The 12,094-nt window shown below is 36.7% G+C and overlaps 2 protein-coding genes across 4 annotated transcripts in view; one reads left to right on the forward strand and one right to left on the reverse strand.

The window, feature by feature from the left end:
* GIGYF2 (GRB10 interacting GYF protein 2) overlaps positions 1–12,094 on the forward strand; it is a 133,079-nt gene that overhangs the window by 58,024 nt on the left and 62,961 nt on the right. The gene's annotated exons all lie outside the window — the stretch shown is intronic.
* KCNJ13 (potassium inwardly rectifying channel subfamily J member 13) lies at positions 2,132–4,588 on the reverse strand. The gene is made up of 2 exons (XM_040231778.1): positions 4,118–4,588; positions 2,132–2,928 (listed from the first exon to the last, which is right to left on the reverse strand). The coding sequence occupies exons 1-2, from the start codon at positions 4,575–4,577 to the stop codon at positions 2,306–2,308; spliced, it is 1,083 nt and encodes a 360-aa protein (XP_040087712.1). The 5' UTR covers positions 4,578–4,588; the 3' UTR covers positions 2,132–2,305.

Consider the following 12,094-nt stretch of genomic DNA (forward strand, 5'->3'; position numbering starts at 1 on the left):
TCATGTATCCGAGATATTGTGGTCTCCTGGATCATGTATCCGAGATACTGTCACTAATTTCCCAGGTGGCTCAGGTAAGTGAGCAATAGAGCCAAGAGTTAGAGCTGCTGGTCCCACTTTCTAGTAAATTTCCCCTCTTTCAGTTTGCACTCCATTCACCTGAAAGGATAATGGGGCCTTTGCAGAAAACTTAATCCCCTTAACACAGAAGATGTGATTCTTTGAAGTGCAAGAATCATTCTCTCAGAAGCTTTCAGTCTCCTAGACAAAAGTATTTGATTGCATTTTTTAGCTGTCATTAAATAGCCTTAGTATACCAACAGAGTTTTGGGGGGGGCTAGTGCGTATGTGTCTAGGGAAAGTCATATCTAATTTTCAGATGCAAAGTTTATGTATAAATAGTATGGTAGGAGATTCCTTTGGCTTGAATGGAGAAGGTCCTGCATCTGTATTGAGACTGAGAGCCCAGACAGGCCCGTCTACTTCCTAGTTATGCCACTTTGGGCATCCTCTTTGTGTGACCTGTGTAAGTGATGTGAGGCTCTTAGGAGAAAACATAACTTGTAAATCTTCAATACTACTTTATTTTCACAGGTTAGGTGAATTTTGTTACTTTATTATAGAAATAAGAATTCCTGCTGTCTTATCTGTGTTACAGCAGTCTTGGGTTGGAAAATAAACTGTTGTTCTAGCTAGTATTTAAGAATGCCTAAGGTTTTTAAACCGCAAAAGTTCTCAATAATTAAGTTTCTGTGTCCTTGATATACCTTGCTATTATCAGTCTTAGACCACTTCAGAGTTCTTTATTTTTTTCTCCTTTCAGTCAAAGAATAGGAAAACGTGACTTGCTGATGTGCCCTGCTTTTCACAACTGCTTGCCTTTACTGTCTAGTATTTATTTCAAGAAATGATTCCTGTGTGGTCATCACCAGTGGTGAGGGTTCATCTTTCCCTTTGCCCGCACAGGACTGGATAAGGGAGATTTCAGAAGAGCAGCAACAAATCTGTTTGAAATCTGATAGGGTGTCATTTTTGGGTCTTGTTTTGGTTGAGGACAATTTGTTTTTTTTTTAATGGAAATGATAAGTATACAAAGATAGTCTTAAGTTAAACCAGAGGTAAGGGAAAGGGTTCATCCTTGTACATGTAAAATTAAAATAGCAGAGAAAGCATAATTTTCATGGAGTATTAGATTTGGAAAGAAATAATAGAGTTCATCTAGTCCAACCTCCTACTGGTGAATAAACACTCATTTTGTGTTTATAGAAAAAACTATTTGAAGTTTGAAACAGGAATTTGGGTTTGAAAATGCTTCATTGCCTAATTATTTTTTGCTTTTTCTAGTGGAGGTTTTTTCCCTGAGTTAAATTATATGTAAACCTTTTTATCTACAAAAACATAAATATGTTTGCATCTATGAGGTTTTTATACCATTGAATGGATCCTAAGTAGAAAGGTAAAGTTGTTATTTTGGTCGGAAGTCATTCAGGTGAATAGTTGTAATTTTTAAATCACTGTTTGATTAATGTGCACAATAGCTTTAAAGTGGATAAAATTTTGCATCTCTCTGCCTAATACCACCTTGCAGTTTCCATCAGGCTAGTGCTTATTTTACTTGCTCTGATCACTTTCTGCCATAAATATATGAATATGTGAGTGTGTTTGAGTGTCGTGCCCAAATGATTTTACAGTTATGGTTAAATCTATTTTTTGCTGTTTTCTTGTGAATATTTGTTCTTAGCTGTTAAAAATTAAGGGGGTAATACTTACCCCAGTTTGGTTTTATAAGGAACCAAAAGTATGATCTTTGTTGTCTTGAAAAAAGTAGCAGTTTTAAAAGGATGTTCACTAAATATTATGAAATCATCATTCTACCCAGGGAGCTAGGTTTGAAACTAGACTGTTGCTCCAACTGGCAGATGAAAATGAAAAATGTATGACTGATTTACCTAGAGTTCACCTGTGTAAAGTGTGTCCCTTTTACCTTCATTACTGGTATCATACCACATTCATACAAACTCATCAACAGCATTTCTGTTGTTATACATAATCTGTTACCTTCACGTGCATTGATTTCAGCAGATAACCACAGAGAGAAACTTTGTATAATGTTATATTTCCACAACATGTATTGTTAGCTCAGCCATTTTTTTAATGGGTGGAGGCTTGATCACCATGATGTAATCAGAAAGATGTAATCAGCATTGGAAAAAGAAAACATGAGATACGATGAAGGAAAAATAGCTGCATAACTGGCTGAGTGTATTTAATACATTAGAAAATAGGGTGCTGAAATAGATACTTCTTACTCTGTCATTCCTGTTTCAGAGATCTGAAAATTGTCAATGCTTTGTCCGTTGATGTGGATATCCAGGTCAGTCCTGTTTGGGCTCTTGGAGACCAGAGGAGTTTGAAATTCAGGAATAGTCTTGTCAAAATTCTCCATCTTGATTTGATACTCACCTTTGGAGCCTCGGGCCAACAGAGATGCAAAACAGTGATGTAACATGATCTCAGAGGGTAGGTAGGATGTCCTCCTCTGGCACGTTTCTCCAGTGCCTTCCTGCATTGCTGAAAGGAACACAACTAATTCAAAGTGGGGAGGATTTTCATGCTGAAGCAGAGTAGCCAGAGGACTTGATGGTATAATAGAGTGGTAGTAGGTGAGTGGAAAGATAAAGAATGGACACTCCTCAGAACTGATGGCATCAAGGTGAAAGTCCACACTGGTCTGGTAGAGTTTGCCGTTTTCTTGTTCCTGATAGAGTACAGCTGAGACCCGAACATTGGTTAGAGGGCTAGGTCGAGTGTTGGCCACTTGGAAAATGAGATTAGGTTTGCCATCTATGTGAGCTACTACTGCTAAGTCAGTAAAACGAATTGAGAAAGCTCGATTTTTAGGCCGGGCAATCTTCGCCACAAAGGCACCTAAATTAGAAACCATTGAATTTTTTTTTAGAACGAACACTAGAAATGTCATTACCTTTTCTGAATGACAAGGATCTAGCAAATTGTTATACATTTCTTAGTGTCGTGCCTGCCAAATAATTTAGGAATTCAACTTACTGATAATTTCTCATTAGCCTGAAGAGTTTTTCAAAACCGTACATATATTCTTATTTTAAAACTGATTTCAAAATGGATAAGGAAGATTCGTCACATAGAAATATAAAACTTTAAGTTTGTTACGAGGTCAGAGAGTGATCATTGCCTATGTTCTACTCCTGCTTTAAAAAAAAAAAGGTAACAGAAAATAAATGCAATTTAGTTGCCGCCAGATTACTTCTAGTTGAAATAGAGATTAGATTCATAGTAGAATGATTTGGGGTAGGGAAGGGACCAGTAGAACAAGTGGTCCATTGAAGAACTTTTAACTTTGAAATTTGTACAAAGCCTTTTTTCTTTTAAAAAGGCTCTGGTTCTCAGGTGATTTGAGTGTATGCTTCAAGTGCAATCTCCTCCCCACCCCACCCCCCACCCCCAACTCTAGATCAGGGTTTCTTAACTACTACTATGCCTCAGATGTTGGCAGGCTGGTGAGGTCTGTGGACCTCTTATCAAAATTATGCTTTAAATGCATTAAAGTAAAATACATAAAAAGAAAACCAAATATATATATGTATTTTTTCTTTTCTTCTTGCTAAGGATATGTATTCTTGTTCTTTATCATGCAGTACTGACTGTGGTACTCTGGGCTCACTAGTATTGAGTAAATGTTGAAAAGATGAATTCAGGAGAAAATTCTAGCCCAGAAAAGGTTAACAAAAAAAAAAATCAAATTCCTCTGTTAGGTAAAATGACTGTCATAATATGCATTGAACATATTTATTCACTAATTCAAGAAAATATTTAGCTCCTTGGAAAAATTCCTTTTAGATTTTTTTGTTCATATGTTTTTGGTTACTGTTATAATCCCTTTTTTCTTAAGTTAGGTAAAATTTAAATATAGAGTCAAATTTTTAAAAATTTCTCCAATTGTTTGACCCAAGACTCTTTTCTAGTCTCAGGCATTACTTGTCAATAATGCAAATAAATTATTCTGGAATATGATCACTTATAACTGACTATACCCATTCCAAAACATACCTATGCTTTTTTAAAGAACAAAAACAATTACCTGTGATAAAAGCCTCTAGCATGAGGCCTAGGAGCATTTGTATGGCAAGGAGGGCGATTGCACTCGGACAATCGCCACTGGGGAACATGGTGCCGTAACCAATTGTGAGCTGTGTCTCCAGGGAGAAAGAGAATGCCGCTGTGAAACTGGTGATGTACTTGACGCAGATAGTGTGGTTTTCAGGTGGGGCGTCATGATCTAGTCCCAGGTCACCATTCATCTCAGCTAGAACATACCAGAGCACTGCAAAAACAAGCCAGTGGATGACAAAAGAGGCGGAGAAGACCAGCATCATCCAGCGCCAGCGCATGTCCATTAGGATTCCCCAGGCGTCTCGAAGATACGCAAGACCTGTGTGAGCGCCATCCATTTGAAGCGTGCTGTGACCATCCTTGGTAACCATCCTCTGGTGTCTCTGAGTCAGGAGAGGAGCAATAACTTTGCAGTGACTACCATCCATCTCAGGCTGTAATGCTCTGAAATCGAGAGTGCATTAGTAAACTCTAAACTGTTTCATAGTTAATATTATTTAAATTTTGAGACTTAGTTTTATAATTTTTTTTTTGGAATGCTTCCTCAACTACCAGGCAGGCTTTCCCAGTCTGATAGCTCTTTCTGTTTTCACATAAGGGAGCATTTACTCAGTCATTTGTTTGATAGCTAATCATGGATTGCCTTGAGATCTCTCTTACTGATTCCCTCAAGGACTGTTCAAAGTATTGTTTGGCATTTTAAAAAATTTCTGAGGGCTGGGGTTACCATTCATGTCTTTTTTGACACTTTTGTATTTTTCTTGCACAAGTCCAGGCTTCAAGTATGTATTGATTTGACTAAACATTATGTGTAAATAACTTTTCATAATTAATTAATAGCTTATAACTGAATAATGAAAAGGAATGTTAAATATCTGTTACTTTTTAAAATAGAAATCATTCAGAAGTGTAGTATTTAGCTGACTAAAAATGTTTTGAAGCCAAACTTAGTGCTAGGATAAGATTAAGCTTTTAGAGATCTGTAGTTCTATTGTATGCTTTATAATTAGCCTATTGAAAGTTTTGTAATTAGATTTTATTTGTTTTTGTTACTTTGTGGCCATTTTCATGGAGGCTTTCCTTCTGTGGTTGGTGGATTGCCACCCTTTTGAATATTCTAGATTCTGACTAGATAGTAAATAATTTTCTCTCTACCCAAAATAAAAAACTCCATGTGGAGATTCCAAGGTAATATTAATTTTGGAAGTAAATGAACCAGTAGAAAAAGCTTCAAGTTCAGTGAACTAAAATAATCATTAAGGCATCAAATGGCAGTTTTTAAAACATATTAGTAAAACTAGCTTTTAGCTGTAGTCAGTTTTCAGCTGTGTTTATGTTTTCTTGTGTGGTGCATAGAAATCTAACATGTGCTTTCCATGTGACCATCCTTGCCTACGACAGAGGTGCAGAGGACTTAGGCAGAGGCAGCCAGGAACAGGACAGGAGATAATGACTTTGCTTCCCTTGAGTGCTCCTTTCTTCTCTGCCTCATTCCAGTACTTGGGGTTTATATGTGACTCTCTCTTTTGAGGCTTCTTCCTTCAGAAGTAGATGCCCCTGGAAGGGTTGCGTATCACCTTCCTCCCTTTTGAATGACAGCGATATTTAAGAAGGTAACTGGAGGCGTGTGGAGCTAGGCTATTGCTTGAGTTTGCTGGATGCTCCTCTGTTTAGGAACTTTGGGGTTTTGGAGACTGCCTTCCCATGTCGGAATTGGACCTTAGCAGCTGGGTAGATACTTTCCCTTTTGTCCTAAGGCTGATTTAATATTTATTGCTGATATTAGAGACATTCTCTTATATATTTTCTTTAGATTTGAGTTGCTGATGGAACACTGGGTTGACTGTTGAATTTATTTAGGTTAGATGGTCATTTCAGTTTCATATTATAAATTTTAAAAGTCTTAGGGCCTTAATGTCTTATAATTTATTATCCTAACAAGTTTTCATTATCATTTTATTTAGTGTTTTTTTTTTTCTTGGCACACTATTTAATGACTCATTTTATTAGATTTTTTGATGTTTTAGAAGACCTGATCTCTACCCTTTTGTAAATTATAATAATAATAACAAAATATTCATAAATATTTCATATTGCATTCTCTAATTCTTTGGAATCTCAGCAAGATAGACATTCATATCCCATTTTTCAGGTGAGATCACTGAGGGTCAAAATTTTCATAGGGCATATGGATTATTTTCCAAGTCTGGCTAACTTTACAGTTGGCTTTTTGTTTTGTTTTGTTTTTAAAAATTCCATGAAGCTGCCTAATTTAGAGAGTTTGGTGAGATAAAAGTCTTCTCAAGATAATTGATACTGCATTCACAAGACAGTCTTTGACAGCCTAATTTTTAGCACCTTTAGTAGATGTTCTTCCTGTCCCCAAAAATGTCTCAAGTATCCATTTTAAATCATTGTTAGCTTTATGCATGATTTTTATGTCAATAACAATTAATTGGATTAGCTAATATAGATTGTTGATTATGTGCCCGGAATCATACCAAACACTTCACCTGTATTGACTCATGTGAAGCCAATAGCTTCACAGAGTACCAGAGTAACTTCTTGGGGTATTTCTTGCTTTATTGGTATTAATGGTTTCTTATGCCTGCATGTGTGCTTGGTCGTGTCCGACACTTGGTGACCCCATGGACTGTTGCCCACCAGGCTCCTCTGTCAATGGGATTCTTTAGGCAAGAATACTGGAGTGGGTTACCATTTCCTCCTCCAGGGGATCTTCCTGACCCAGAGATCGAACCAGTGTCTCTTCTGTCTCCTGCATTGGCAGGCGATTCTTTACCACTGAGTCACCTGGGAAGCCCAATGTTTCTTAACTTTTATACTAATAAGTACCATTATTAATGACATTTTATAGGTAATGAAGCTGAGGCACAGTACATTTCCTAAGATCATAAAAGTAGTAAGTGGTAGTGAATTTCTGCTCAGTCCGTAGACCAGACCAGAGTCAGTGCTATATTGCCTCAAAATAGACATTTTGACCTAGTTATTAGCCTTTGTGAATAACACAGTCTTCCATTTGACTAGTTTGTCCAAGAACCCTACTGAGTATTCTTCAAAAATGCTTAGGCTAAGACCTGTGATTTATAGACAAATATATTTTCAGTTAAGGAAGACATCTTGCATGGTTTGAAGATTAGTAAAATCAGAATTATTACAGTCTAGTCTTGGATTCTGCAGAACAGTAGAGTTAAAATGTGGAGAAAAGAGTTCTTACAAAACATTGCCAAATTTGTATTTTACCAGATGAGAAAATAATTTTAAAAATTACTGCTTTCATCGTAATTGTGTGAAAGAAAAGACATTCTAACTTTCTGACACTTGAAGGATATAGCAATAAGTGGTACTTGGCTGCCTGCACCAAGTTGATGAACCGCTCTGTAGTTTTGCATTGTCCGTGACTTTGACCTTTATTGTTGCTTGCTTTCTGCCTATTTTGGCAAATGCCCATTGTGGACCTGCACACTAGTGCTGTTCCACTTACGGAATCATTGATTGTTTATTGTGTCACAGTAATTTGTGAGGGGAAAGGTCCATGATTCTTCTTGATTTCAGCCTGCTTCATTAAGTTATAAAATTCATTAGCTGAAGAGATAGCCTTTGTATACATACTATAGCTAATAAAATTAATTGTTCTAATTTGGGCCTTTTTTCAGGATTGTAACTTCTTCCTTACAAATTTTGTAGCACTCTTATTCTAGGTTTTTTCAATTTTTTTTTCCTCTTGCAACTGAATAACTAAATACGAAGAAAAGCCTGTGAACAGAGGCTAATATCAAAACAGTGGAGCACTATCCTTTTTATATATAAAACCATCCTAGATCTTGTTTAGATGGTGTTGGAAAGTAAAGTAGTTGAGAGAAGAAAGATTTTGATCCCCACTTAACAGATTACCCTGAATAATTCCGTTCTTTGTAGTCAGTGTGGTTTAGCATAACGAAGACAGGGTGGGAAATGTGGCTGATGGGGTTCTGGCTCTGTTGGTTACATAGCTGTGTCAGTTTGGGCAAGCCAGCCAATCCCCTTGGCCAGGTTTCCTTATATTAAAGAGAGAAAGAAAAGAGGGAATTAAATAACATGCCCCTTTAAAATCCTACATGTTTGTAAACTTACTACCATTTCCCTCAACTCTTATAGGTTTCTTGTATGATTGTTTTCTATATGATTTTACATCTGCTTGTGTGACATTTAAAGCATTAAATTATTGTTGCCTAATATATGTAGATTTTCTTTCCATCAAATTTAAAAGTGTTTGATGGACAGACATTATGCTATTGTATTTCAAGGTAGTTTTTATATCTCTACAGGCACACAAGTGGTTTTTGAATGTTTTTGTCTTGGTCTGTATTTATGTAATTCTTGTAAACTGGTCCCAGTAGAACGTAGAATAGAAGCTCAGTATGGTTTGCTTGTATTTCTCTGTGTGGGCCAAAAAATATTTGCCCACATATAAATCATTTGATGGAAAAAAATTGTACTTTATAAAAATGATATTTTGGCTGCTTCATTGGTCATCAAAATAATGAACTCATTCTACTCATTAGGTTGTAGCACTCAAAATTATGTCTTTTATTGTGTTGTAATGTAGTAGTGCAGCTCATATTAAATAGTTAGATATAAGTAACTACAGTTGTTACATGATTAAAGTATTACCATATATTTGCTCACTTCTGGTGGAAACACTTTTAAGACTGTAGAGAGAGTCCTAATCATCTCTCTTGCCCTCCCATAATTGGGACAAACAGTGTGAGTTCTAATTCTGTTATATAAGCTCAGAGATTCTTTTATATTTTAATTTCTTATTTGTAAAAGTACATAATTTCAGCAATAATTTCATGCTTAAAAAGAAATTAGGACATTCATTATTTTTCCTATGGGTTAAAAAGATAAAAACAAATTTTTTTTGTCTTTTTTTTTTTTTTTAATGCCCATTTTTGGTTTCTTTAATCCTGTCCAGAAGAAAAAGATTTTTTTTTTTTGAAAGCCACTGAATTTTTTCTAGGATTTTTCTTTTCTCATTTCTGTATTATAATGCAGAATTAGAACACATTTAGTAAAACAAGAAAATTTTCAATAATGCTTTCAATAAGACTGTTACTTTGTTTCTAAAATTTAAGGAAAAAGAATAAGGAATGTATGACCTTATAGGTGATGTCTTTGTTTTAAAACTATTGGCAATATCTAGTTCTGTCCCTATTTGTCAGTCAGTTTTTTTCTCTGTTTCCCTTAAGGAAAGAAATAGGATTGAATATTATCGCAGGTACTCACCAGTTCTTTTGCTGGATCAGCCTATATACAGAGGCAGGTCTTGAGGAAACTTTCAGTCTGTCTTTTTGATAAGGTAATTTTAATCTACAAGTTCAGTTTGTAGGTTCTCTTCTTGGACTGGGTTTACAGTTCACATTCCTCTGTTTATAATGTCGTGGGGGCTGGTTTCAGCTGAAGCTGATGTGATTGGTCACTTAGTCTGCAGGGGGGCCAATTAGCTCTGATCATGTGGAAAAGAATGCTGGTTTGTTAGGAGGTCTTTCTTTACTCAACACAACTCTGGAGAAAGCCTCCAGAACTGACTTGGAGAAGGGGTGCATTTTTTCCCTCTAATCAGGACCGGGCTTTAGTAAGTTTGCATAATCTTACTTAAGAGTTTATTTAAAAGTTCAAAGGGATAAAATTCCCTGCAAGATTTCCTTTCAGCCGTCTTTCCTTATATAGCATGTTGAAGTGTGAGATGTTTCCTTTACTAATCTTTTTTTCCTCCATTTCTTTGGAGAACATTTCCTTGGATAAGGAGTTTTAGGTATAAGTTAATGAATTGATTTTATTAGTATTCTTTTCATATCCCATCTCATCAGAATGACTACCGTTAATTCTGGAACTAGTAATATAGGTTAATTCCGTTACCTGAAATCTTTTGGGGAGGGGTAAGGAGGCAGACTTTTTTATTTTTTTATGGCTGTGTACAGAGAGCTTGAATAAGAATACATTTAATTGTTGGTTCCTTGCATTTATCTTTAAAAACACACTGGTGTAAAAGAACTGAAAAAGTTTCTTAAGTCATGCTTCAGTGATCATTGAAGCATGACTTAAGAAAAAGTATGATGACATGCAATAAATACAGTGTTCAGTATACAGAAAATTTAACTTAATGTCTAAATATAATGTTCAGCTGGGAAATGTCTGTGATCCACCATTCAGCAACCTCCAAATGAGCTGTGGGATGGCTTTGTATAATGCCTTTCTGAGCAACACTTTTCTCCACCTCCGTTAGCTGCTCATTTTAAAACTTTGATCAAATGTCACATGTAAGGGGATCTGAGGTACAAAGGCTGCGATTGTTCGAAGTGAAGTCATGGATAGCCTGCTGGGGAAATTATTAGTGTAGACCAATATAATGCTACTTAGAAGGTGAAATCCGCCTTTGTAGATTCCTCTTCCTTCCCCCCACCACAATTAAAAAAATATATTAATTCTGTCTTTGTTTTATTAATGCCAAGCATTTCAGCACAAGTTCAGACACAGCACTGGAAACTTTGACCTTCAGAACTAGAGAAGGTAAAAGCATCAAGGAGAGACTTGTGATGTGATGCACCTTCTCTGTATGTTCTGGTAGGAATTATGCTTTCTATCAATTGCCAGGTAACTGCTTGGGGTGGCAGAAGGAAACCAGAGCTAATACAGCGCAAGTCTGCCTTTCATAAAGAAAGAGGTACTTAGAACGTGCATCTGCCATGTACCTTGAATAGATGTTATAATAAGCAAAATAATAAAGATTTTACCAAAATTAGAAGCCTCTTTCCGTAATATATTGAGACAAATGATTTACAAGATGATTGTCAAGAAAGAAACATCTCAAATGAAAAAGTATTCTGGTTTCTGCATTTTGCACTTTGAAAGTCGGCTGTGGTCTGTAAACAGTGATTCTTAGTTGCTAACTGAATGGAAGTCGTAGACCTGTTCAGGAGTGCTTCCTCAGGGGCTTAGCGCTCCTCTTATAGCAGTTAAATTCATTGGTGTTTGAATTTAATAGCACTGAAATGAGGTTAGCTGAGTTGAAACTAATATTGATACTGATGTTAGACCAACTTCACCCTAAAGTAAGTGGGCCTTCCTATTGAAACAGAACTAACGATTTAAATTGGAGATGGCACTAAAACGTTTTATAAAGGAACGTAAGTGCTGGGTATCTATCACTGAATTTTTTTCCCTGCAGATTATAATGATTAAGAAAGATACCAAGATCAGGTACATTATTATTTATTAAATAAATTTGATTCTGTATCCCTAAAATGTTTGCTTTGCTTTCTGGCTAAACCATTCCAGTATATAATCCATATTTGTACCACATTGAACCTGCAAGCAACAAAATCTTTAGTTGGAGTGCAATGTCTTGCCTGTGTACCTGCGTCATTTCACAAGTTTAAAACTTTAGCCATGGTCCCCAGTGCTCTTTTTCCATAGTGTACTTCGCTTTCTTTAGAAGAGGCCTGGTCTCTTTCCAGTTCTGCATTGACGCCCACTGCTGATCATCTTCCCCAGAGAGTTCAGGCAGCGTCTGGGTATATACTAGCAGATGACTGAGCTCAAGGGTTATAGGACTGTGGGGCATATTCAGACCACATGAGGTCTTTTTCAGAGTCTCATATACTGCAGCCCCTCCAGTCTCTCTCTTCCAACTGGGAACTGCTGTGTTTGCAGGACCGTGTTAACCACTGGAGCAGATGATGACCCTCCTCAGGGGTTCAGTTCAGTTCACTTCAGTCGCTCAGTCATGTCTGTCTCTTTGCGAACCCGTGAATTGCAGTACGCCAGGCCTCCCTGTCCATCACCATCTCCCGGAGTTCACTCAGACTCCCGTCCATCAAGTCAGTGATGCCATCCAGCCATCTCATCTGTCGTCCCCTATTCCTCCTGCTCCCAATCCCTCCCA

The sequence above is a fragment of the Oryx dammah genome, unplaced genomic scaffold (assembly GCF_014754425.2).
Source record: "Oryx dammah isolate SB20612 unplaced genomic scaffold, SCBI_Odam_1.1 HiC_scaffold_28, whole genome shotgun sequence".
NCBI classification, from domain to species: Eukaryota; Metazoa; Chordata; class Mammalia; order Artiodactyla; family Bovidae; genus Oryx; species Oryx dammah.